The sequence below is a fragment of the Hippocampus bargibanti genome, linkage group LG14 (assembly GCF_051943395.1).
Source record: "Hippocampus bargibanti isolate YZ-2025 linkage group LG14, ASM5194339v1, whole genome shotgun sequence".
In the NCBI taxonomy this organism is placed as follows: domain Eukaryota; kingdom Metazoa; phylum Chordata; class Actinopteri; order Syngnathiformes; family Syngnathidae; genus Hippocampus; species Hippocampus bargibanti.
In genome coordinates, this window is record NC_142747.1 from 20,055,547 (window position 1) to 20,081,567 (window position 26,021).

Here is a 26,021-nt window from a genome sequence, read left to right on the forward strand (position 1 = left end):
GAATCATGGGTAATGTAGTTCAAGTGGATGCCTACGACAATCGCCATCTTGCCTCTTTAAAACACTGTAGATAAAAAGGCGCGCATCATGCATTTGAACTGAATTCAGTCACAATACGCCATCTCCTAACCTAAAGTAATGAACAAATGATTTGAAATAGTTTAGAGGTACAGCAGCACCTCTCATATGTTTTTGTGAATAATAATAATTAAACTGAGAGTTTTGAAAGGGGCTCATAAATGAAATGTATTATTATTAAACTGGAATATTTTAAATGTAAGGTAAAGACGCACAAACACGTGGATTTTATGTTTTATTTAACTTTTCATCACAACATGCATCTCACGTCATGTTTCAATCAGGGGAGAGGAGCTTTGAATACAACATATTGGCTTGCTGCATCTCCAACTCCCTGTGGATTCGTTGCACCACACAAGAGGGAAGAACGACACAAAACGTCTTGCCAAGATATCCCCAACACCAGCTGACAAATGACCTGTACGCCAAATCCCTGAAACGGCTGTCAGAAGAGGATAAATCAGTCGTTGTTCATGTCATGTGACCAAAATTTAAAGGACAACCGACACCTCCGGACAAGTTGTGTCCATCATTTGTAAAATGATTTCTACTGACAAAGATTCCACCACATGTAGCTATGTTTTACTTTTTAAGACTAGCGCTGAATATTCAGGAAGTCTTGTTTGCGAGTTGATGACGATGCCCTAAGTGACGTCACGGAGGGAACGCCCCTGACCGAGAAAGCGACACACAATGCATTTTGGGTACTTTTTCTTTGGTCTGATAGCGAAATTAGAAGGAAAACTACATAAATAACGCGACAGTGAATCGTTTAAAGAAGGTGTAAGTTGATACAAATCCCCAGCGGACAAATCAGCCCATTTCCAATGGAGCTTGTGTGCCATCTTGTGCCTTTTCTGGGACGCGACGTTGGAGTCCAGACGGCTCGAATTGATACGGAAGGACTTCTTTAATAGATGGCAAACATTTATGCTTTTCTCTTCAAAACTATTTGTATCATATTCATAACTGGATGAGTAACAAGAAAAAAAATCTCTGACTCTGAACTCTCTGAAGCCATTGTTTTGATTCTGGAGCAAGGCAGTTTGTGAAGGAGTATCCTAGCGTGACATCACGAAGAAGGGGGCGGGACTTTCTGAATCTGCCCAGTTCCAAGGTCATTTTGTGGCAGTTTTGGGACACTTGAAGTCATTTTTATTGGCGTTTTGCATTTGACCAAAAAATATCAGACTGCGTGTTTTGGCTATTTTAGATGCTATCAAACGTTTTTCTGATGTCGTTTGTCCTTTAACTGTAGCATAGCGTCGATATTCTTTCATCTCACTTACTTTTCGTAGCCTCTAACTTGCAAGTTCCCATACTGTGCTTGATAAACGTTCAGGGCATTTTGTAAGGAATAGATGTTGAGGCAGACTGGAAGAAATCCTGGGTGGCAGGTCATGCAGTTTACAGGCGGTTCTGCTTCTTCTATTCTCCTGGCAACCTATGCGGTCACAAGTTGAAGGTATTTCTTTAATTTTTAAACTGAAAGAGCACAAGCAAAATAAAAGCACCATGACTGAAATATAGCACTGGTTTACCATGGTGATCTCCCTGCAGCAGACATTTTCTAATTCCGTCTGCATTGTACAGCAATTCCCACAAGTGCACCTGTCGGAAAAGTGAAGGCCGTTTTTGTTTTGCCAGCCATCGATGAAACAATCGCTAACTGACACTTTCTTTTAAAAATCACTGAAATAAGCAACCGGGCACACTTCCTGTTCTGCATTTACGGTGTTGTGCATCGTTTTCTGGCTTATGGCTTAAAATAAAATGTATTATTATTATTAGCTATCAAGCTCGCTATCAAGCAAGCTAGCTAGCCAGCCAGTAGATAGCTAATATAGCTAACAGCTATATTAGCCAGTACATAGCTATTAGCCAGTAGATAGCTAATATAGGTAATAGCTATATTAGCTATCTACTGGCTGGCTAGCTAGCTTTCTATCTATGTATTTTCGTGACATTCAATGTATTATCTAACTAACTATCTAGCTAGCTAGTTATATAGCTATCTAGGTGGCTAGCTATCTGTTGGATATCTATTAGCGAGCTCGCTAGCTTTCTAACAATTTGAGTTACTTCCGGGTTGTGAACGCTGGCGCGTATGGCTGCCGCTGCTCACCCACAGAAAAAGTGACTGTAAAGTGACCTTGAGAGCTTAGAAATGAAAAGAATTATTATTATTATTATTATTATTGATGGTTTGTGATTTTCTGTTTCCTTGCACTTTATGGTAAAATGACAATCAAGCTAGCTATTAGCCTAAAGTATCTCAATAATAATAACAATAATAATAATAATAATACATTTCTTTTATAAGCGCCTTTCAAAACTCTCAAGGTCATTTTCCAGTCACATGATCAGTTTTTCTGTGGGTGAGCAGCGGCAGCCACACGCGCCATCGTTCACTCGACCGTGAATAACTCAAATAGATCAAATTAGCTAGCTAGCTAGCTAAAAGACCACTAAGAGATAACTAGCTAGCAAGCTAGACAGCGAATATATAACAAATAGATAGCCAGCTAGCTAGCCAGCCAGCAACGGTGACCCCGGTCAACCGGGAATAACTCAAATAGATCAAGTTAGCCAGCCAGCTAATAGAGGAGTAACAGACAGCTAATAGCTAGCTAGGTAACCGGGTTTTCACAAACGCTTCCGCAAATATTAGCGTTTACAAACTGCTAGCATTGAATCGTAATTGTTTGATAGGCTAACATCGTTCATCGTTACCATTCTGAAACGTCCATCGTTGTGCGTGTTTGAGGTTGCTGTTGTTCTTCCGTCTCCGGGTCAAAGACGTCGGGGAGAATTTCTGCCGGTCTTGCGGGGGTCCTAAAAAGGATACAAAAGATAACAACAACAAAAAAGACAAAAGGACAAAATAAACCAACACATGATGGGCAATAGTGCATGTAACAATCCATTGAGTTCCTAATAAGTGAGTATTTGATGTCGCAGCTTGGAAGTGAAGCGGATTTACGTGAAACAGTCTCTCTTTTCGTCAATGGATGCTACAGCTTCATATTTGCTTTCAACATTTAGCTCATACACCAGGATGTCTCTGATCCACTGGTGAAAAGGACGCTTTGATCCTCTCCTCTTTCATCTGGAACTGCTTCATGTAGCAAAGAGGGTGCAGAATGTGCTGAAGATTGAATGACTGTGTTTTTGTGTTGTCATACAGGTAACATCCGACTTACGACCAAGTTCCGTTCCGACCAAACGGTCGTAAGTCGAAATCCATTCAAAATGTTGAGTGTTTGTCCGCCAAATATGCCGAAAAGTTAAGTGGAAAATGGAACACCACTTAATTATAATAATAATAATAATAATAATACATTTCATTTCTAAGCGCCTTTCAAAACTCTCAAGGTCACTTTTCAGTCACAGGATCAGTTTTTCTATGGGTGAGCAGCGGCAGCCACACATGCAAGCGTTCACTCAACCCGGAAGTAAATCAAATAGATAGAAAGCTAGCTAGCTCGCGAATAGATATCCAACAGATAGCTAGCAACCTAGATAGCCATATAGCTAGCTAGCTAGATAGTTAGTTAGCTAATACACTGAATGTCACGAAAATACACAGATACAAAGCTAGCTAGCCAGCTAGTAGATAGCTAATATATAGCCAACAGATAGCTCACCAGATAGCTAGCCACCTAGCTAGCTATAACTAGCTGAACGATAAATGAACGATTACCTCCTCCCCTCGCCGTTGCAGTCCCGGTTGTCGTCACGCGGTCGCTTTCGGCGGTAGTGTCCGCTTCTCTCCGACTCCACTTTCGCCGGTACAGCCAGACTGCCGTCGTCATGCCCGCAATTCGGCTCCGCCCACCCGGCGCTACCGATGGCAACCACGGCGTCCTCCATTTTGATCTTCTCTCTAATTTCTGCAGCCAAGGACAATGAATGTCATCGGTTGATCTGCCGTACTAATATTTTGCATTGTATTTTGGACAGCCGCCCTCATTTCAAGTTCATATAACTCCAGACCCCATATCATTTAGGAATTAACTCTTTTTTTCGGATGAAAGAAGAGAGTCTAATCTATTTGCGATCGATTAGCTGTCTAACCAGCTGGCTATCTATTTGCTATCTGGCTAGCTATGTAGCTGGCTATTTATTAGCTATATGGCTATCTAGCTAGTTAGCTAACTATCTATTAGCTATTTATTGAACATATATTAGATAGCTAGCTTTCTATCTATTTGAGTTACTTCTGGGCTGGCTGGCTAGCTAGCTATCTATTAGCTGTATAATAGCTTTCTATTAGCTAGCTTTCTATCTATTTGAGTCACTTTCAGGTTGAGTGAACACTGGCGCATGTGGCTGCCGCTGCTCACCTGCAGAAAACTGATCCTGTGACTGTAAAGTGACCTTGAGAGTTTTGAAAGGCGTTTATAAATACAATGCATTATTATTATTATTATATAGATAGTTAGCAATAATAACCTTGTTCCCACCCAATACAGACACTGCCCTACTTACGAACATTCGAGTTACGAACAACGGTACACACGAACATTTTTGTAGTAACATATGTAGTATTCTCTCCAGTTGTACATGTATATATCTTTTTAGACCATATATTTTATTAAATGTTTATTTTTCGTTAAAAACAAATACAGGTTACTTATATAAACCTTAAACATATTTATATATGCCTTAAACATACATTCCATACAAAATATAGCAATGAAGCAACTTACGAACAAATTTACCTTACGAATGAATGAAACAGGAAGCGTCAGGAATTTAACTGGCACTCACCTTGTTCGCTATCACCATTTTCCCCTTCAACTCGTTCGGCGACGGCGGCCATGCTGGAAAAGTTGGCGTTCAAATCCGACACGCCGTGATCGGAGGCGAACGCTGGTTGGCTGTCGCACGGCTCGCGTTTCACATCTGGCTTGGTGTCTTCTTCCTCAGAGAAGCAATCCCAGCCATTGTCTTCTTCTAGTAGCGCAAATTCATTGATGAGTTTCTTTCACACTTCATTTTCTCAATTCACAATTTAACCTTTAACCTTTTTGTCAACTCATTCACTGCCAGACGATGTGCAAAAACATGTCGCACTCCAGTGCCAGGGTTTTTGTCATTGTCACTCGAATTCCAGGACGCACAGAATACAGACGCTCCCCAACTTACGAACGAGATAGGTTACCGAGCGGTTGTTCATAAGGTGAATTTGGTTGTAAGTTGCTTCAGTGCTATATTTTGCATGGAATGTATGTTGAATGCTTATATAACTATGATTGAAGGTTTATATAAGTATGTTTAAGGCTTGTATAAGTAACCTGTATTGGTTTGTACTGAAAAATAAACATTGAATAAAATATAGGCCCTATAAAGATATGTACATGTACAACTGGAAAGAATACTACATATGTTACTACAAAAAAACATGTCGCACTCCAGTGCCAGGGTTTTTGTCATTGTCACTCGAATTCCAGGACCCACAGAATACAGATGCTCCCCAACTTACAAACAAGATAGGTTACCGAGCGCTCGTTCGTAAGGTGAATTTGTTCTTAAGTTGCTTCAGTGCTATAGTTTGTATGGAATGTATGTTGAAGGCTTATATAAGTATGTTTAAGATATATATAAGTATGTTTAAGGCTTATATAAGTAACCTGTATTGGTTTGTTTTGAAAAATAAACATGTAATCAAATAGGTAAAATATGTATGTACCGTTATTCGTAACTCAAATGTTCGTAAGTAGGGGAGCGTCTGTTGTTGATAAGTATTTTTTTTTTTTTAATGGCTTGAGATGTCACTTAATTTGTTTGACGTCAACAGCTCGCTGATTACCTGGTTCAAGTTTTATGACGACATCAGCGATGGAGGTCCTTTCGGGAAGGTTGCCGTTCAATTCCGATTGGCTGTCGCCCGGTTCATCCAGCTTCGTCACCTCTTCGTCGTAATAATCGCTCCAATCTCCATTTTTGTCTTCCTCTAGCAGCGCAAATGTCATTTTTTCCCCCAAAAATTCTTCAGAACAAATTTCTGGTGCCCCCCCCCCATGAAAAAAACCCAGAACTGATTTGGTACCTCCGGCGTTCTCCTGCAACGCAATCAGGAGCCGCTCCACCAGGTCCATCTTGAGGCCCCTGGTGTCCAGGCAGCGGCGCTGGAGGGCGTCCTTCAGCTGGTTTACTTTCAGTTTCTTCAAATCATCCAGATGCTGCGTCCAAATGTCCTTTGTGCAAAAACTAGGTAGAAAGAGGACAAAAGGGGGGACACGGCGAGGACAATCTATGTTTGTATTTTGTGTATTTGACACATTACAACATATAGTATTAATAAAGCTAAAATTTACCCTGCCATTAAACCTTTCGGGGGTCATAAGTAGGGGAACATCTGTATTAGGGTGTAGGTTATCATTATTGGTGGATGACGGCGTACCTCAAGTGAAGGTCATTGTACAAGGTCATTCTTGTGGCTGCGTTGTCCTCTTCAGCTTTAGCGGAAAAGAGAACAGGTCGTACATGTTTTTCACAACCTCATCGTAAAAAAAGTGCGAGTGGGATGAAAATGTCCCTTAAAGGACAACCGACACCTCCGGACAAGTTGTGTCCGTAATTTGTAAAATGGCTTCTACTGAGCGTATTTGACAAAGATTCCACCGCAAATAGCTATATTTTACGTTTTAAGACTCGCGCTGAATATTCCAGGAGTCTTGTTTTTGAGTTGGTGACGAGTCCGTACGTGACGTCACTGAAGGAACGTCCCTGACCGAAAAAAGGACACATTGTAGCAGTCCTTCCATCACATCAATGCATTTTGCTGTACTTCTTTGGTCTGAAAACTTCGTGTTGCACCAAGAAGAGGCAGAAGAGGACGACAAAGCTCCGTGTAAGGAATTAATCAGACTGTGGAAACGGGATGATTAATTCCTTCGGAATGTTTGTAAGTTAGGGAGCGTCTGTATTCAGTGGGTCCTGGAATGCGAGTGACAATGACAAAAACCCTGGCACTACAGTGGACACATTTTTGCACATATCTGGCAGGGAATTAGTTAAATTAGTTTTGCATTTGACTAAAAATATCATCCTGCGTGTTTTGAGTATTTTAGAGTTTTTGTGATGTCAATTTGTAAACAAAAAATGGTGTGGGTTGTCCTTTAAATAACTTACCAGGACTGTGATCCATATTGTTGACTTGCTCTGGAGCACAAGCGGTTGGCGGTGCGACCAAATCAAATTCATTGTGCTTCTTGTTTCTATAGTTAAAAACAAACATCTTAGTAAATTACTTAAAATAATCATCTCCGGAAGTCATTTATGATCACATATATGCTGTAGGAAATACGGGGAGTTATTTTGCATTGACTGGGAACTCTTCTGCTAGACCACAGGTGTCAAAGTCAAGGTCCGGGGGTCAAATCCGGCCCGACACATCGTTTTATTCGGCCCGCAAAAGTAAATCTAGCATGTCAAGTGCCAGGATGCTCACTAAAGTCCGAATTAAAATGTCAAATTGTTGTGTGTCATCCATAATAACATTTTTTTATTATCATGTTTATTGTTCTATTGTTGTTCTATTCGTCATTGGGTGCTTTCAAAGGCGCTTGTAAGTAAAATGTATTATTATTATTGTTATTATTATTCAAGTCTCTCGCCTTTCTTGCGTGCTAATGAAAGCTACAGGATGGGGTCGATCGCTCCAATAGCTTGGACGTTTTAAAAGTCGCTTCATTCAGGTGCTATTTTTTTGTGTATTTCACGACGACATGCGACACATTATTATTATTATCATGATTATTATTTGTATTATTTAACGCAGGCATGGTAAAACATACAAAGTACCTTATACATACAGTAGCTTGCGGTTGTTGCGGAAACTCAGCTTCGTCTTCTTAACTTTGCGTAGCTCGTTTTCTTGCTTCCTCCACTTGCGAACCATAGATTCGTTGACATTGAATGCTCTGGCGGCTGCTCGATTGCCATGTTCGTCGGCGTAAGCGATAGCTCGTAGTTTAAACTGCGCTTCGTAAGCGTGTCTCTTCACGGGTGTCATTTCCGGGGTCGTTAGCTTCAACCGATGTTAGCTAAACCACAATGTACATCCGGGGAATAAAGATGGGGGGCGTGTCTTTCAAGATGGCCATACCCCCTTTAACCGTCCGTTTGCGGTCCTCAGTAACGTCCGCATTTCATCTCAACACGTTTTTTTTACTCCATTTGCGGTAATTCGCGGTCACGGCAAAAATCACCACTGCGCGTGCTTAATAATAATAAAAATGATAATAATCACGATAATAATAATAATAACAATGATAATAATCATAAAACTAATAACGATAATAATAATTATGAATATAATAATAATGATGATGATAATAATAAAAAAATAATATTACTAATAATAAAAATAATAATAATGATAATAATAATTATGATATGATAATAATCATAAAATAATAATAATAATAATGATGATAATAATAATGATGTTGATAATAATAATAGTAATAATAATAATGCTGATAATAATAACAATAAAATAATAATAATGATGATAATAATCATAAAAATAATAATGATAATAATAATAATTATTAATATAATAATAATAATAATGATGATAATAATAAAACAATAATAAAAAATAATAATGATTATAATAATAATGATGATAATAATATAATGATAATAATAATAATACATATAATACAATTAATTTAATTTCTAAGCGCCTTTCAAAACTCTCAAGGTCACTTTACAGTCACGGGATGAGGTTTTTTTTTCTGTGGGTGAGCAGAGGCAGCCCCACGCACCAGCGTTCACCCAACCCGGAAGTAACTCAAATAGAAAAAAACTTATCCTGTGACTGTAAAACGACCTTTAGAGTTTTGAGAGGCGCTTAGAAATTAAATGGATTATTATTATTATAATTATTGCGTTAATGTGCACCAAAGTTGATCATGACATAAATTCAATATATTATTGTTTATTTTACACCATCATTCATTCATTGTATCAGTTGCACATAATCCAGCAAAGTGATTCAACTGTGATTTAAACTGCAAACTTTTTTTTCAATCCATCAGGAGAGTTACATGAATCATAAACCTCATAACCTCTCCAAGTTATGAAATATCAAATAGGTTGCTATTTTCCTCAATATTCATTTTTGAATTTGTTGACGCAAGTCCTTACCCAGGCCATTCCACTTTGTAATGAGCATGCGATATCAGACACGGAAAATACACTATGAATATCATAGTCATCCCCTTATTTGCATACATAGTTGCTGTGATCACATCCATTTCTGTCCACTTCTTCCTCATTTTGGGATGGCATTTTTGGAAGTCGAAGTTTCAGGCTTGACATGTCGCAGTGGTGCGTTTTTTTTATTCTCATGTCCGTTTGCGTAGCATTTCAAGAAAAAAAGTCACTTTTTCGTGGGGGTGGGAATGGAGACTACGAGTCGATTCACTTCCCGCAACTGAGCACTTAGCGTCTCTGTGGTGAACGTTAGCTCGGCCACTTGAGTCTGTAGGCTGGTCAGCGTTTGGTTGAGCTCGTCCTCTTTGCGCCGCGAGTTCGCCGCCTGTCTGGTATATTCCAACACCATGCAGCCGCCGCCCACCAGGAAGATGATGCTTTCGCCAAGTAGCTCGGCACCGAGCTCAGCCGCCGCGTCCTCGTTCAGTGGCTTAATGCTAGCGCCGCGGAAACCCATGATGCGCATCTTGGTTCTCATCTCGATCCAGTGGTACACTGCAATCATAGCAACAGATAATAATAATAATAATAATCCATTTCATTTCTAAGCGCCTTTCAAAACTCTCAAGGTCACTTTACAGTCACAGGATCCGTTTTTTTTTGTGGGTGAGCAGCGGCAGCCACACGCAATTTTCTTTCCTAGGATTTAGTGACGAAAGTCGAAAATCCACCTGCATTCGATCGTTGATATTTGCTAATTTATATTTTGAATCTTTTCTTGTGTTTTCTGTTCTTGTTGAGAATTTCAAAATCTTTCCAATGGTACCTTACTCGTTAAGATCTACCAAAAAATAAGAAAGTTATGATAGTTTAAAATGTAATAAAGAACTCCGTTTTTCATTGTTTTAACAGTGTAATTACAGGCTGAAAATTCCCTATTTCGAAAATTAAAAATGTCATTATTTCCTTATTATTTGTCATAGAACAATAATCTCTACATCATTTGAAAGCTATTTAAATGGACTTTAATATGGTATTAGATAATATGGGATGAATTATTGAAAAATGTCACATCCCTAATCAATGGCTGCCATTTACTGCCGTTTAACTGGAAGCTGTTTCAACGCGGATAACTACATTAATTTAACGTATACGCTCAACAGAAAATAGTTAGCTAAATATCCTTATCAATTTAAATCGGTCGTCACAACGCGGTTGAGGTCATTTTTTTTCATGTTTTTATTGAATAACAGCGAGGGTGAGGTGATAAAACTCACCGTTTGGTTGCTCCACAAGCATTCATTGACAAATAAGTCCCGCCCTCCCACCTGTTCCCGTTCGACTATTGGTCATCTAAGAGAATTCACGATGCCTATTGGATAGAGGGTTTTAGGAAACGCAATCTCATTGGTGATAAGCGAATCTAAGGTTGATAAGGTCCGGGAACGCTTGACACTGAAGTCTAGCGGTCACAAAATGCCCTTAAGGGCCGGTTACTCACTCTGGGCGGGCGGCAGGCAGATGTAATTCTTGAAAAACTCACTACTCCGAGCACCGGCTTTTATCCGGTTGGCGAGGGGCTTGCTCAACTGCTTCACTCCGAGGTAAAGGAGCTTGGCGATTGGGAAGGCGCCGACGACCATCTTGGGGCGGAAGTGAGTTCACATTCAGGGGCGGGATATGTGGCTAAAGCCAATCACGTGATTACCCTGGTGACCAATTAGACGTGGGAATGGTACGTCAGCTGACGCTGTTCGAACAAAAGCACACCGTTCAATGACTACATTCATTATGTTTGAACACGTAAATTGTGCTTTGTAAGTCGATTGTTGAATAGGGATTTAAAATCCAAACGCAGTGACTCGGAATTGAAAATGAAAATTTATTAATTTGGAAATATGACAATATTCAAACATTAATAACATCTTTTCCTTTCGGCTTTTCCCTTCAAGGGGTCGCCACAGCGAATCAGTGTCCTCCATCTTTAGAGGTTTGATTCGCATGTTTAACATCAAATTATCCGAAATATTTATTTAAAAATGACATAACATTCCTCCCAAAAATGAAATAAAAGGCATGTTTTACCTGGCCAGCTGCGGCTCAAACACCTGGCTCGGGTTACTTGCGTTTTTTTGTAGGGAAGGGAGGAGGAAGAAGGGGAGGAGCAGTGATGTGTCGTTCGCGAACGAGTCAGTTCTAAGAGCCGGCTCTCTGAAGTGAACGAAGAGAGCCTATTCCTCAGGAAGTAGGAGCCGACTTTTTTTGTCCTCTATTCCCCGCCCCCAGTCTTCGGTTAAAGCCGCACGTGATTGGTCAAGATCATTGATAGATGATGGAGGGGAGAATTACAGACACACACAGCAGGAAGGGGGGTGGGGGTCTCTGTGCACATATAAATAAAAATATTTGATATTGTGTATTTTTTTTACACATGTAACTCGCACTTTTCACATAATTATACATGATTTTTGGTAGTTAATTGAAGCAATAAAAAACAAACAAAATGAGGAGCCATTTGTGAGCCATAAGAGCCAGATTTTTTTAGTGAGCCGAACCAAAAGAACCGGCTCTCTGAAAAAGAGCCGGAATTCCCATCACTAGTGCAGAACCCGGAGCGATTTATGTTCAAGTTTTGAGGAAGTGCATATGCGCATGCGCAAACACACAGGCACTCTATCTCTCACACACGCACGCACACTCACATTCACACGCACTCCCACTCTATGACCGTGTAACCGACTTCGTGAAGCTCAGGGAAAAAAAAGTGTTCCTTGATCAGGAGTAAAGACGTAGTTTTCTGTCTGTCGTCGGACAACCGGTTTCCATTTGATTCCAAGGTAAGTGACTCCTCATGTGGATTCCTGCAAGGAAAGTTAGCCCCAATTTCCTCAAAAATGACGTTTTAGTCTGTTGCGTGGAAATCTTAAGGGCTAGTGTGTTTTTTTTTCTCTCTCAGACAAACGAATATCCGATGTTACTAATTCTGTAACAAGTCTGGCCTGCAACCATTAAAATACCACAACCAGTTCCTTGTCGTGACGACATGATATATTTTCATGGATGCGGGAAAGCAATTTAAATAGGCAGATTTGTATTGTTTTTTATTTTTTTTATGTTTAGTCATGTGACTTTTTGGATTAAAGATCAATGATGTTCATTCCGATTGCAAATGTTGCATGGAGAAATCATAAGGATACTAAAGAAAGCCTTCATAACAATGTTATTTCTTGTGCGTGTGAACATATGTGAAGATAATAATACAGTAAAGTCTCGTTCTATCGATATTCTCGGGAGTCGGAAAAAATATCGATATAACAGGACTATCGATATATCCGATCCTGCGGCATGTAAATTTTCTCCTTGCGTTCATAGAAATAGTATCGTAAGAAGCAGTACTATCGATATAACCGATATCGATATAACGAGACTTTACTGTAATAATACGTTTTTGAAAGTTTTGAAAGACGCTTAGAAATTAAATGTATTATTATTATTATTATTATTATTATTATTATTATTATTATTATTATTATTATAATAAATATTCTGTTATTATTATGTACGTATTGCATTGTATTTTGTACAGCCGCCACTATTTCAAACTTATATAACTCCAGACCCTTATAATTTAGGAATTAACTATTTTTTTTCTGATTTAAAGGACAACCGACGTCTCCGGACAAGTTGTGTCCATAATTTGTAAAATGGCTTCAAATGACTTCTACTGAGCGTATTTTAATAAGATTCCACCGCATATAGCTATATTTTACGTTTTAAGACTCGCGCTGAATATTCAGCAAGTCTTGTTTTCGAGTTGGTGACGAGTCCGTACGTGACGTCACTGAAGGAACGCCCCTGACCGAAAAAAAAAGGACACATTGTAGCAGTCCTTCCATCACATCAATGCATTTTGCTGTGCTTGTTTGGTCTGAAAACCTCGTGTTGCACCAGAAAGAGCCATAAGAGGGTGACCAAGCTCCATGGAAGGAATTTATCAGCCTGTGGAAACGAGCTGATTAATTCCTCACAGGAGGTTGGATGCCATTTCCTGCCTCTTTTTTTGGTGATACATTTCCCCCCAATGTTGCCTCAAAATGGCACGGAATAAATTCTTTAATCGATTGCAAACATGTATGCTTTCCTCTTCAGAACTACTTGAATCATATTCATCACTGGATGTGTAACAAGAAAGCATATTCTCCGAATCTGAAGCCATTGTTTTGATTCTGCAGCAATGCAAGACGTCTTGGCGTGACATCACAAACTGGGGGCGGGACTTTCTGAAAATGCTCAATTCGCAGCTCAATTTTTTGCAGATTTTGGACACTTTAAGTCATTCTTATTGGTGTTTTGCATTTGACTAAAAATATCATACTGCGTGTTTTGGGCATTTTAGATACTATAAAACGTTTTTCTGATGTTAGTTAAGAAACAAAAAAGTGAGTCGGTTGTCCTTTAAGAAGAGAGTCAAAGGTTTGTAACGCTTTATTGTATGTTTATGTAGTCCTACAAGTCAATATTCTGTGGCTCCTGGAATTCAATGACAAAAACCCTGGCACTGGACTGAACACATTTTTGCACATCGTCTGGCAGTGAATGAGTGAAGAGAATTTGTCAAGTCGCTGCTTGTTGTGAAGAGACTCAAAAAAAATTCTGAATTGTATAACCTCAGAAAGTGAGATTTTATTGTGATAAGGATTAAGTTAAGCTTCGACTTTTTAAAACGGCTTATTTTGTTTTTTTTAATAATGTGGTTTTAAAAACTTCACTTTGGGAATAGAACAACTTGCATTTGCAAATAGGCAACACATGTTCTCTGCTACTCTCCCCAAAGTATTTAATCACGGTTGGGAACGGCATACAAACATCCCGTTGCCCCAAACCACCACTTTTTGGCACCCAACTGAAAAGAAAAGACAAAATTGCTTGAAAGGGGAACATAAATTATGTGGAAACGACCTGCAAATCTTTGTGTCATGGCACCTGCTTTGTTCCTTGTGGAGAAAATCTCGACTATGTGGTGCACCGCTGACAAATTCTTGACTCCCGTCGGTGGAACATGTAGCAAAAAAAACAAAAACAAAACACAAAAATGTTATGTTGAATGGTTGATTTCATTATTTTATTTTGAAATGTAAAACATTTAAGCACACGTGAATGTGAAAGACCAGTGGTGTACTCCACTCGATAACAAACCAAGTCTGCACTCAAAGAGGGTGTGGAAAACTAGTCCGCCAGCCACCTTCCTGGCGCTCTTCGACCATATGGTTTGGTGTTCTTCCGCCGAAAACTAGTCCGCCAGCCATTGTGGCGCTCCGTGTGTTATATCGATATTCAAGGGAGTCCGAAAAAATATCGATATAACCGGGACTATCGATATATCCGACCCTGTTTGCATGTAATTTTCTCCGTGCGTGCATAGAAATAGTATCGATATAACCGGGACTATCGATATATCCGATATCGATATAACGAGACTTTACTGTAGTTCATATGCTAAGATTATTTCCTGTTGAATTTAATGTTCGTCAGGCGAAACGTTCGTTAGCTAAAGCGTTCGTAAGCCGAGGTATCACTCACTGTACTTAATAAGAATTCACAGACAAAATATAATTAACATCAGTCTGTGATTTTTTTTTTTAGGCCAGCAGAGAAGGCTTTGCAGGCCTTGACAGCCCGCCACTGTGAAAGACACATTTTATGTTGCCAGGCCTGTTTTCTTTGCCTCTGCTGAATCGAATGTGTGCTTGCCCGTTTGCTTTATGGAACGTCAAGGAGCAGCTTTGTGTCTCGGTAGGGCAGCGTTGTGGTGAGCAACTACGAGGGCGTAACTCTTGTTCAAGTCCGCAAATAGAAAAAAGACTGACTAGGTCATTCTTAGTAAGTGACATTATCCTTATCTCAGCGTGTGGGAATCTATGATCTCATGGGAGTCACCTAGAATGAGTTTGTTGTGCAGTTGATAGAATTTTGGACAGTCGCCCTCATTTCAAGATCATATAACTCCATATCATTTAGGAATTAACTCATTATTTTCTGATGAAAGTTTCTAACGCTGTGTGGAATTTTATGTCGTCCTAAAACTCAATACTGATGCTCCCCTACTTATGAACATTCGAGTTACGAACAACGGTACATCCGAACATTTTTGTAGTAACATACGTAGTATTCTCTCCAGTTGTACATGTACATACAGTAAAGTCTCGTTATATCGATATTCAAGGGAGTCCGAAAAAATATCGATATAACCGGGACGATCGATATATCCGACCCTGTTTGCATGTAATTTTCTCAGTGCGTGCATAGAAATAGTATCGATATAACCGGGACTATCGATATATCCGATATCGATATAACAAGACTTTACTGTATCTTTATAGAGCATATATTTTATTAAATGTTTATTTTTCAGTACAAACCAATACAGGTTACTTATACACGCTTTCAACATACTTATATAAACCTTAAACATACTTATATTAGCGTTAAACATACATTCCATACAAAAATATAGCACTGAAGTAACTTACGAACAAATTCACCTTACGAACAACCGTTCGGAACGTTCATAAGTTGGGGAGCGTCTGTATTCAGTGGGTCCTGGAATTTAAGTGACAATGACAAAAACCCTGGCACTCAAGCGGACACATTTTTTGCACATATCTGGCAGTGAATGATTAAATTACAAGTACAGCATGGCAGGGGAAAAATCCCTGTAATATTTCTCAAAATCTGTGCTCTCTGGAGTTTGATCTTTTAATAATAATAATAATAATATATTTTCTAAGCGCCTTTCAAAACTCTCAAGGTCACTTTACAGTCACTGGATCAGTTTTTCTGTGGGTGAGCAGCGGCAGCCACACGCGCCAGCGTTCACTCAACCCGCAAGTAACTCAAATAGATAAAAAAAACTAGATAGCTACTAGTTAGCTAACATAGCCAGCCCGCTAGCCAGCTAGCTAACAGATAGCCAGCTAATTAACTAGCTAGCTACTAGATAGCTAATAGAAAGCCAGCCAGCCAGCTAATAGATAGCTTGCTACCTGGATAGATAGCTAACAGATAACCAGCCAGCTAGCTAATAGATAGCCAGCCAACTAGCTAGCCAATAAACATCCAATAGATAGCCAGCCAGCTGGATAGCTAGCTAATAGATAGCCAGCTTTTCTGTCAATCCACATTTGAGTGACTTCCTCGATCGGGTCAATCAAAATGAACTTTGAACAGAGTGAACAAACAAACAGCCGTTCTATGGAAATACAAGTTCCATGAGTGTTCCGATAAACATGAAGTGGAGCAGGATGGGAGGGGGTTCGGAAGGGGGTCAGTCCAGGAAATGAAGTGGCCGGACCAGGACATGACCTCATGACCTATGCGTAATCTGGTTTGGTGCATGTTGCATACTGCCCTTGACAAAGATAACGCGTGTATGTGAAAAATGTCCGCTGTGGAATGTGATCTACAATTTACAAAGTCTTTTAAGTGTCAATGTTTTGTGTGGACGGACTTTGTGTTTGGAAACTAAGTCAATTTTTGACTGCGAATAATAATAAGAATAAGAATAATAATGACAATGACAATAATAATAATAATAATAATAATAAATATAACAAATATAATAATAATGACAATGACAATGACAACAATAATAATTATATTAATAATAATAATAAATATAGCAAATATCATAATAATAATAATAACAATAACAATGACAACGACAATAATAATAATAATAATAATAATGACAACAACAATAATAATAATAATGACAATAATAATAATGATCATCATCATAATAATAATAATAATAATAATAATACATTTCATTTATCTGCGCCTTTCAAAACTCTCAAGGTCACTTTACTGTCACAGGATACGTTTGTCTATAAGTGAGCAGCGGCAGCCACACTCGCCAGCGTTTACTCAACCCGGCAAGTAACTCAAATACATAGAAAGCTAGCTAGTTAGCTAATAGATAGCTAACACAGTAGATAGCAAGCTAGATAGCTAGCCAGCAAGCTAGACCACTAATAGATAGCTAATAGCTAGCTAATAGATAACTGACAGATAGCAAATAGATAGCTAGATAGGTAGCTTGATCGCTAGCTCGAATGTCATAATTTATGACGTAACAGGAACCCTAACCATGTTCCACATACTTAGCATATAAAGATGATTCTAATTCTGATAACGTTTTGCGTTGTCTCCCAGGAGCTGAACGTCACTGCCTCCCAGTCATGACGTCTCAGGGCAGCTACGGTAGTCACCTACTGTGTGAGTATCGCACCCCTCAACCCCCCACCTCACCCCGTCTTCATTTCATCACCCTGTCAATCATCCGACTAGCCCTGTGCTAATTGCCTACTTTGCGGTTTTGACGTTCTGCAGTCCAGACGATGAACGATGACCTGAACGCATCGTTGGCTAGCGCGGACGAGCTTGACAAACAGTTCAATTTCATGCTGAAGGAGGCCTCGTCTCCACCCATCGAGACACAGCGTGGATTTCAGGCATGAGGCGCAACTTCACTCAATGCAAAAAAAGCTTTCGAAATATAATACTGTTTTTAAATATCTCAAACTTTTTCACATATAAGGTACACTGCATTATACAGTGGAGGCTGGGGTTACGCACTACTACTACTACTACTACAGTATATCTGGTGTGTGCAGGTTCCAAAGCACGTCTCTCCACCGTCCAGCCCATTCAACACACTGAGCGGGTCAAGTAGCTGGAACAACATCAGCTCTCCAGCAACGGCATACCCAGCTAGCGCGTCAACTCTCCACCCAACGGACTCCACGATCACCGTGACCAAAAGCGCCCCGACTTCCCCAGCCGCCTCCGTCAACCATCTTTCTTCACCCAAGATCAGCCAGGCCACTTCGCCTCTGCACCGCGGTGCTTCTGAAAGCTACCCGTACCGCCAGCCGAGCCCGAAACCTTCGCCTCAAAGCCCAAAAAGAAGCTACAGCCGGAGTCCGAGTGCTTTGGTGGGCTACGCGGAGAGGAGTCCGTCCCCCAGACGTGCCGCTGCCTCACACTTGCCTCCACTCTCGCCCTCACCCATACACTCGCCCAACCGGCTCAGCCCCTTTGAAGGTCGTAGGTCGCCTCGGCCCGAACGGGGCCCCTCGCCGTTGGCTTTTCATCATCCCGTGGTTGAAACACTTCCCCGGAATCTTGCTTTTAGGAAACCGGGTGAGTGTCTGTTCATTCGACTGTGGTCGTACAGGAGTGGTCCATCGATTAAAAAGGTTTCTTCAGCTGTCATTTGTACTTCTTTGAAGGTGTCGGACGTTTGGCTCCTCATCCGAAGAGATTCGTCAGCGAACTAAAGTTGTGCTGGCTTTTAATTTTAGTTCCAAAGTACAGATGACGGTCTAAGAAGCCTTTTCATCGATCTACTGTGGGGTGTCAAACTCGTTTTTATTGTGGGCCATGCTACAGTATGTTAAGGTTGTCCTCAGAGGCCTGGTCCGGCTGTAAAAATCATCATCAGCCAGCAAAACCGGCATGCAAGTTACATATATTTTGGGAAAAAAATGGAATTTTAAATCAGATGATAAGATGAATCCAGCTATCTAGCTCGCTATCTCGCTAGCTAGCTATTTGCTATCTAGCTCCCTGGCCGGCTATCTAGCTAGCTATCTATTGGCTATATGGCTATCTAGCTGCCTGGCTGGCAAGCTCGCTATTAGCTATCTACTGGCTATCTATTTGAGTTACTTCCGGGTTGAGTGAACGGTGGCGCGTGTGACTGCCGCCGCTCACCCACAGAAAAAAGTTATCCTGTGACTGATGATAAGATGAATCCAGCTATCTAGCTAGCTATCTCACTAGCTAGCTATTTGATATCTAGCTCCCTGGCCGGCTATCTAGCTAGCTATCTATTGGCTATATAGCTATCTAGCTGACTGGCTATCTATCTATCTAGCTATTAGCTATCTACTGGCAAGCTAGCTAGCTTTCTATCTATTTGAGTTACTTCCGGGTTGAGTTATATCAATTTATATTCAAAAGGGGTTTTTGAATTGAAAAGTGAACAAAGTCTGGAATGTTTGTGCAGACTTTCTGCCAAAATAAGATGAGCAAATCAATTTAGCCAGAAACATGAAAAAGAGACATTATTTACGTTAAAGGGGGCCACAAAAATTTGAGTCATGTGATGTGGATCTGGACCGGGATCTTGAGAAACTCAGAACTGGAGGCAGATGTGCCAAACCACTAGTTCAATCGGCCTGTTATCTTCACATTTGAGTGCTTTCAGAGTGTGTGTTTGTGCAAGAGAGAACGAAAGCGCTAATAAACCCATTGCAGGTGGATCTGGAATGTATCCAGATGATATATACAAGTTCAAAGCATAGTTTATTTTCACTGCCAGGGGAAAAAAAAGATACAAAGGCCCTTCCTGCCTCTGAATCTGAGTCACTAAAACAAACATCGGCATCTATATAAGGAAAGACGATCATATTTCAATTCTTTCTTGCTCCTGAATCGACACTAAGCTGTGCTAAAGTCAACGTAGCGACTATTTTCTGATGTTACGACATGGCAAGAAGGTTTCGCATTGCTTAAGAGGGTGGAGTTGTTGCTAGATGGGTATGTCGAGTTTGTGCGGAACTGACGATTGTCACCTTCTATGTGGAAAGACACGCACACACACACACACATTCCTGTTTCAATGGTTTTGTGAGGTGCGTATAACAAAGAAAAATATTGACTTGAAACTGAAATAACAGCAGGAGTGAGATTTCTGAATGGGTACATTCAAAGTCCTCACCCATGTTGTGAATTTGGTTAAAATATCGTTTTACCTTTTGTGGTATGAACGTTTTCATCTCATTAACCACGCACACACACACACACACACACACACACAGTGAGTAAAAGTGTGTATCCAAGTGAAATGAAAATACACACCCAAAAAAATCATTTTGGGTGAATTTGTGAGGACCTCTCTGAAACTTTAACAGATATATAGACCCCCTAGAAGCCGTTACAATCAAAAACTTGTACGGACCGGCCAAAAGGTCCTCACTTGTCAAAAATGTCCTCACTACGTATGGTATAAAATGTGAGTGGTCCTCACAAGAATAGTCATACAAACACACACACAATGCACACACACACAAACACAAATAAACAAACGGTTGTAGAACAGGTTTGCAAAAGCAGCAATAAAAGTCACCCAATTCCAAGCTGACATAAGCTTCTTGTACTGTATTTTCCGGTGTATAAAGCGCACTATATAAGGCACAACCCCAATGAATGGTGTATTTTTTAACTTTTTAAAAAATCAAACTTGTCAAAACCGGTCTTAGCCACTTTCACATACAATTCTCAAACTTAGATGTCATTTTTATCTTGAATACACTAATTCTGAAGAACCTATGGTTGAAAAGAGAAAGTATATCAAGATCATTTCAGTGAAGTAGCACTCATCTTGCCATAGACACATCCGACTTGATAGTCGTGTATCATGAATAGACCCTGAACAACAAACCGAGTCTCAAAAGACACACCATGTCTGCCATTTTAGCACCTTCCTGCTGTGCGCCATTTAAAAACAATTTCCCAGACTCAGAAAGTCAGTCACAAAGTGGCCAATTTAGGGTCATTTCGGCCATTTCTGGGTATGCTTCACATAAGGACTTTTCCCTGGAAATTTTCAGATTGCTACCAAATTGGAATGACAGGCTCGTACTGTAGAGTATACCACAGATTTTGGTCACTGCACGGAGAGAGAAAATGGCAACAAACCATAAAACATGAAATTCAAATGACTAAATCCTATGAGGTAAGAACTTCACCCCCGTCCAACACGCTTCGGAACATTTGGGCGTTGTAGGTGCCTGGGACCTTGATCTACTGCTCTTTCACTAATCTCATTTTTTCCTGTTCTGTGGTTTCTCCCAGATGAGGTTGTGCAAAAGCAAAAGACTCCTGGCAAGTGGAATGAGACGGATCTAGACATGTCCTTCGAAAGCAAGCCTCACCACACCTATGACAGTTAGTACTCCATTATTATGTTGTTACACTATTTTGTGGAACAAAAATGGGCAAAAGATGTCATCAAACGAGCCTTTTGTCTTGTTCCAGAGAGCGAGTGGATCAGACCAACACTCCCTAACAGTAACTGGAGAGAGTCCAATCTGGATGGCCCTCCTCCGGCCCCCAGCCCCAAAAAGGTGTGTATGAAATATGAATCGGATGGTAGCAAGACACAAAAGCAATACTGTGTCTCATATTCACTTGAAAATCAAAGCTGAGTGTTAAAAACTGACAGACCATTTAGTGGGAGGTCATTTCAAAGAGAGGGAATGGCAGGGAATGGAAGGCTTGGTCCCCCCTGAGCCTCCTCTTAGCCCTTGCTACCTCCAGTAGCATCTGGTCTGCTGACCAGAGGTCTGGGAGGGCACAAGAATTCTAAAGAACTCTAAAGTGAACAGGGAGCCAGTGAAGAGAAGCCAGAATTTGGAGTGATGTGCTACAAGCACCAATTTTGAAGTGGGTAGTAGCATTTTGGACCAACTGGAGTCGCTTGACAGAGTACTGACTGAATATAAACCAAAAGATCATCTCGATACATGTGGGATCTGATACCTTCAAACATGGTGACGATATCTTAAAGAGGTCACCAGTCTGGAAAGTACATAAAAGATGGGCCCTAAGATTGATCCTTGGGGAACACCGCAGGAAAATTTCTGTGATGGCCATTCGGCAGGTTTAGGAGACCAAACAATAGACACCGTAACCATGAATGAACAACCATTTTTCTTTTCAGAATCATCTCTCTCCACCTGTACAATTCCCCATCGGTTCCCTACCTCGGAACACCCGTGATATGGCGTCCGCGGTCCATCAGTACCAGCCGCAGCCCATCATCTCCCGGATTTCCATCCCACCTGTTGCCACCCAATCTCGACAACGCAGACCTATCCCACTCTCCGTCATCATGCGTCTCCAGAACCCCCAATGGGGTGCCACGTCCAGCAGAGTCACTCAAGGAGGGCCTCCTGGAGACCAGTGGGAGGTTCCTTACCAGGCTGGCGTATCCAGGAATTTCTTTTTCAACCAGGCTGCTATGCAGCAGCCACCTGAACTGAGACAACCGGCCGTGTACAGCGATGGTAAAAAAAAAAAAAAAATCCCAAATGCTCTTCAAGATTTGATTTTAAAATTCTAAATGGTCTTTAAACATGTCCCTCCTGCCAAGGGTTCCTGGACCAAAACCAAAAGTCTTCCTTTGCACAATGACCAAACCGTTTCTTTCCTTCTTGGCAGCATTGAACCCGGGTGACATTGATGCTGAGCTGTCCCGACTGGACTTGGTTCACCCCATGCCAATGACCCACGAGGGTGGTCCTCCGCGTCCCCTTAGTCCTACCCGGCTACAGCCCGTGGTGGCCCCCGAGGCCCAGAACCAGGAGATCCCCGATATAGAGGAGGTGTTGCGCATCCGCTCAGAGATCCCTCGACCTCTGAAGAGGCGCGGTTCGGTGGACCAGTCGCGACCCTTAAAGCAGGCGTCTCAGTACGAGCCCAACCAGTACAAGAAGCTCATCAACAAGCTCTTCAAGCGCAAAGAACGTCGGCACAAGGGTGAGGGAGGCGGCGACCGGGGCAGCGAGAGCAGCAGTTCGTCGGAGGGAGAGGACAACAGTGCTGCGCTTCCTCCGCCACAGCCTCCTCAGACCTCCACCCCCCAAGACTACAGAGTAAGAAACCAGAAACCCTTTGTACCTTAGCGAGTGTTCATTGTTATGATTGAAGAAGCAATGACATGCTGTTATGTGATTATAATTTTTATATCCAGTTTTGGGCACAAATGAAGGAACATTTTTGTGGGACTCATCAACAGGAAACCTGACTGAGACCTGATCATGATGAGTTTTGACCCTTGTGCCTCCTCTATTTGAATAACAGCTCAAACAATATCCGTCCGTCCCTTCAGAACTACCATTCAATCCTGAGGGCCAGACGAGAGCACAAAAGTTCCGGGAGACGAGCCCGCCTGAGCCCGTTGGTGCTGGCGCTGGACGGAGCGCTTGTGGGCGAGCTGGAGACGGTGCAACGAGCAGTCCAGGAGGTGCTAATGCTACGACTACATTCACTCTGACTACTGCACATAGACTGAGAGTTCTTTGGAGAGGCGGAACAAGCTCCCCTCCTGTGAATTTATGAATGCAGCCTATCGATGAGAAGGTTTCTTCAGCCTCACAGACTTCTGAAGAAACCTTCTCATCGATGGACCACTCCTGGACGACCGAGAGCTTACATAGACGGAATGCAGCCTATGTTCTAAACCAATCAGCAGCTCGTGCTTGAACTGTTTCCATCTGGATTGCCTGAGGCACTGGTAGACCAGCTACCCAGCAAAACGGCACTCTGTTTTTGGTGCACTCTGAATAAGATCAACAATACATTGGAATAACACTCAAAGTTTACCAAATGTCTGAATGAATCATCGTTCCGAACACATATCACTACTTCACTTACCGCGATTTTCAAGACAAAAGTACCATGACACATTCCACTAACATTTCCTCAATGCAGAAAAAAACATTGTTATTATTACTCACCAGGAACTTTTGACATTACCGCAGATGCCGGACCCAAGTCAGCCGAACGACGAAGGGATTACGGCGCTCCACAATGCCATCTGCGGAGGTCATTACAAAGTGGTGGACTTCCTGGTTCGCATCGGTGCCAACGTCAGTGCACCAGACAGTCACGGATGGTAAATAGCGACATATTTGAAGTCACATATGGAGAAATCGTATCGAAGTCTCACATTTTTCCATCCCTGCATGTCAAGCAAAGACCAAAATTCCTGTCTTTACAACACACTTCGTAGGTCGTTGCCACGTAACGACCTAAGATCTTAGTTATGCTGATGAGATGGTACAAGAGCAAATGGGGCAATCAGGCCAGTCGTAGGCCTCAAGGAATAGTCCTCTGCTCCCCCAACCTTAGAGCAGGAACCTATCATAGCAGAGGTCTGTCACAGCTACCTCTGGACAGTAGGGATATATATATATACAGGGCCATAGCTACCAGCACATTTTTGTTAGCTGACGAAGCCTCTTGGATGAGAAGCGAAACGTCCGACACCTTCAAAGAAGTACAGATGACGGCTGAAGAAACATTTTCATCGACAAAATTCCTCTGGCAAAAAACTTGTCAAGGCATGATCGTTCTCACGATGGACATTTGCGCTTAGCCATCTAGTATCTGTACATCTGCTCGTTAGCTATACAACAAGTCTGAGAGCACTCGAGTCATGCGACTCAAGCATCCAATCAATGCCAACCAGTAAAAATCATTGAACTCACGCGACCCATGTCAACTAGTAACATTTTGTCTCTGTCAGGACTCCGCTACACTGCGCGGCGTCGTGCAACGACCGGCCACTGTGTGAGTTCCTGGTGAGGAACGGCGCGGCCGTCATGGCTATGACAGAGAGCGACGGCGCCACGGCAGCACAGAAATGTGACCCGTATGCTGTCGCCTTTGAGGAGTGTGAAAGCTTCCTGAGAGGTAAGTAAATTATGACAGTCGAACTAGCTATCAAGCTACCTACCTAGCTATCTCTTTGCTATATGTCAGTATCTATTAGTTATCTATGAGTGGTTTAGCTGGCTGGCTAGCTATCTATTAGCTAGCTAGCTAGCTTTCGATCTTTTTGAGTGAACGCTGGCGCGTGTGGCTGCCGCTGCTCACCCACAGAAAAGCTTGTCCTGTGACTGTAAAGTGACCTTGAGAGTTTTGAAAGGCGCTTATAAATGAAATGGATTATTATTATTATTATTATTATGATTATGTTGGTTAGAACTTTCCCGTTTGTAATTTCTGCTTCCATTTTGTTGTGGATGTGATGACATCCGACTCCATTTTGTGTACTTGTGGCTTTCTGACTGTTACGTTTGTGTCTCCAAACTCGCTCTCCAGGCGTGGAGGAGGCGATGGGATTGGAAAACAGCGGCGTGCTATATGCCCTTTGGAGTTACCCGGCTCAATCTGCTGATGAGCTGAGTTTCAGAGAAGGGGACATGGTTACGATCCTGCAGAAGCCCGACGGCTCCGACTGGTGGTGGGCCTCCCTCTGCGGTCGTGAGGGTTTTGTGCCCAATAACTACTTTGGGGTAAGATTTTGTCTTGTTGTTGAGATGAAACGCTGCTGGATTCTATTTGTGTCACAAAACATGATTGAGTTCCAGCATGAATTGTTTTTTGTTGCTTTTGATGGCTCCTCAAAATAGCTACTTATTATTTTTTGTTGTTGTTGTGTCTGTTTCTCCCTCCCCTCCCCAGCTTTTCCCTAAGGTTCGACCTAAATCTCTTTCCTAGATGGGGAAAAAAATGCACTTGGGTCAAGCAGTGCACATCATGTAGTGTGAGTGTTTAATGAGTCAAGGACAATTGAAGAACGAGTCTCAGTATTCTTTTTTTTTTTCTTTCCTCGTTGCTGCCAGTTGCTTTGAATACCACATTGTATCCTCACATAAGCTCACAATTTAGGAATGTCGGATAGCTTCCAGGTAGGCCAAAACAGGAAGTGGACCCTGTGTTCTTTTGTACTTTTTTTTTTCCTCAACCAACAGCATGTTTTTTTTTTATCCATCTACTCTGTGAATTTCAATACTCATGTCAACAACATTCCATATTTTATTAAATGTCCAAGAGAGACGTGAAAAAGTGCTGCCTGCTTATCCATCCGCAAAGGAGCTATTAAAAAACGTCTTCTATGGGTCTGGAATGTA

General features: G+C 41.4%; 3 protein-coding genes across 10 annotated transcripts; 1 reads left to right on the forward strand and 2 right to left on the reverse strand.

The window, feature by feature from the left end:
- Positions 1-300: 300 nt before the first annotated feature.
- LOC148888761 (uncharacterized) lies at positions 301-8,125 on the reverse strand. 4 transcript variants are annotated; one of them, XM_089013659.1, is made up of 11 exons: positions 7,902-8,125; positions 7,219-7,304; positions 6,488-6,542; positions 6,134-6,294; positions 5,894-6,037; positions 4,852-5,034; positions 3,782-3,971; positions 2,812-2,913; positions 1,620-1,689; positions 1,368-1,522; positions 301-520 (listed from the first exon to the last, which is right to left on the reverse strand). In XM_089013659.1, exons 1-11 carry the CDS (start codon positions 8,099-8,101, stop codon positions 355-357), a joined length of 1,512 nt encoding a protein of 503 aa, XP_088869785.1. In that variant the 5' UTR covers positions 8,102-8,125; the 3' UTR covers positions 301-354. The 4 variants fall into 4 exon arrangements, with proteins under 4 accessions (XP_088869785.1, XP_088869784.1, XP_088869787.1 ...); XM_089013658.1 differs by having other exon boundaries at positions 4,852-5,037; XM_089013661.1 differs by having other exon boundaries at positions 4,852-5,037; positions 7,891-8,030.
- Positions 8,126-9,035: 910 nt separating this feature from the next.
- opa3 (outer mitochondrial membrane lipid metabolism regulator OPA3) lies at positions 9,036-11,426 on the reverse strand. 2 transcript variants are annotated; one of them, XM_089013472.1, is made up of 3 exons: positions 11,338-11,426; positions 10,754-10,961; positions 9,036-9,807 (listed from the first exon to the last, which is right to left on the reverse strand). In XM_089013472.1, the coding sequence occupies exons 2-3, from the start codon at positions 10,893-10,895 to the stop codon at positions 9,479-9,481; spliced, it is 471 nt and encodes a 156-aa protein (XP_088869598.1). In that variant the 5' UTR covers positions 10,896-10,961; positions 11,338-11,426; the 3' UTR covers positions 9,036-9,478. The 2 variants fall into 2 exon arrangements, with proteins under 2 accessions (XP_088869598.1, XP_088869597.1); XM_089013471.1 differs by having other exon boundaries at positions 10,754-11,002; positions 11,338-11,354.
- A 500-nt stretch (positions 11,427-11,926) lies between these two features.
- ppp1r13l (protein phosphatase 1, regulatory subunit 13 like) lies at positions 11,927-26,021 on the forward strand. Of its 4 annotated transcripts, XM_089013467.1 has the most exons (14): positions 11,927-12,089; positions 14,896-15,045; positions 17,467-17,529; positions 17,644-17,765; positions 17,928-18,456; positions 21,175-21,267; positions 21,358-21,446; positions 22,043-22,388; positions 22,543-22,976; positions 23,213-23,347; positions 23,865-23,998; positions 24,632-24,798; positions 25,210-25,403; positions 25,573-26,021. In XM_089013467.1, the coding sequence occupies exons 2-14, from the start codon at positions 15,015-15,017 to the stop codon at positions 25,606-25,608; spliced, it is 2,373 nt and encodes a 790-aa protein (XP_088869593.1). In that variant the 5' UTR covers positions 11,927-12,089; positions 14,896-15,014; the 3' UTR covers positions 25,609-26,021. The 4 variants fall into 4 exon arrangements, with proteins under 4 accessions (XP_088869593.1, XP_088869594.1, XP_088869592.1 ...); XM_089013468.1 differs by lacking the exon at positions 14,896-15,045 and having other exon boundaries at positions 11,928-12,089; XM_089013466.1 differs by lacking the exon at positions 11,927-12,089 and having other exon boundaries at positions 15,041-15,061.

What these genes read in the sequence shown, in the direction of transcription:
- ppp1r13l (XM_089013467.1), top strand. Translation starts at nt 15,015, where the DNA reads ATGGAACGTCAAGGAGCAGCTTTGTGTCTCG. An exon ending in AGGAGCAGCTTTGTGTCTCG is followed by an intron (nt 15,046 to 17,466) that starts GTAGGGCAGCGT and finishes GTTGTCTCCCAG; the next exon opens with GAGCTGAACGTCACTGCCTC. An exon ending in ACCGGCCGTGTACAGCGATG is followed by an intron (nt 22,389 to 22,542) that starts GTAAAAAAAAAA and finishes CCTTCTTGGCAG; the next exon opens with CATTGAACCCGGGTGACATT.
- LOC148888761 (XM_089013658.1), bottom strand. Translation starts at nt 8,101, where the DNA reads ATGACACCCGTGAAGAGACACGCTTACGAAGCGCAGTTTAAACTACGA. An exon ending in GTTGCAGGAGAACGCCGGAG is followed by an intron (nt 6,038 to 6,133) that starts GTACCAAATCAG and finishes TTGCGCTGCTAG; the next exon opens with AGGAAGACAAAAATGGAGAT. An exon ending in AAATGGTGATAGCGAACAAG is followed by an intron (nt 3,972 to 4,851) that starts GTGAGTGCCAGT and finishes CCTTGGCTGCAG; the next exon opens with AAATTAGAGAGAAGATCAAA.
- opa3 (XM_089013472.1), bottom strand. Translation starts at nt 10,895, where the DNA reads ATGGTCGTCGGCGCCTTCCCAATCGCCAAGCTCCTTTACCTCGGAGTG. An exon ending in CTGCCTGCCGCCCGCCCAGA is followed by an intron (nt 9,808 to 10,753) that starts GTGAGTAACCGG and finishes CTATGATTGCAG; the next exon opens with TGTACCACTGGATCGAGATG.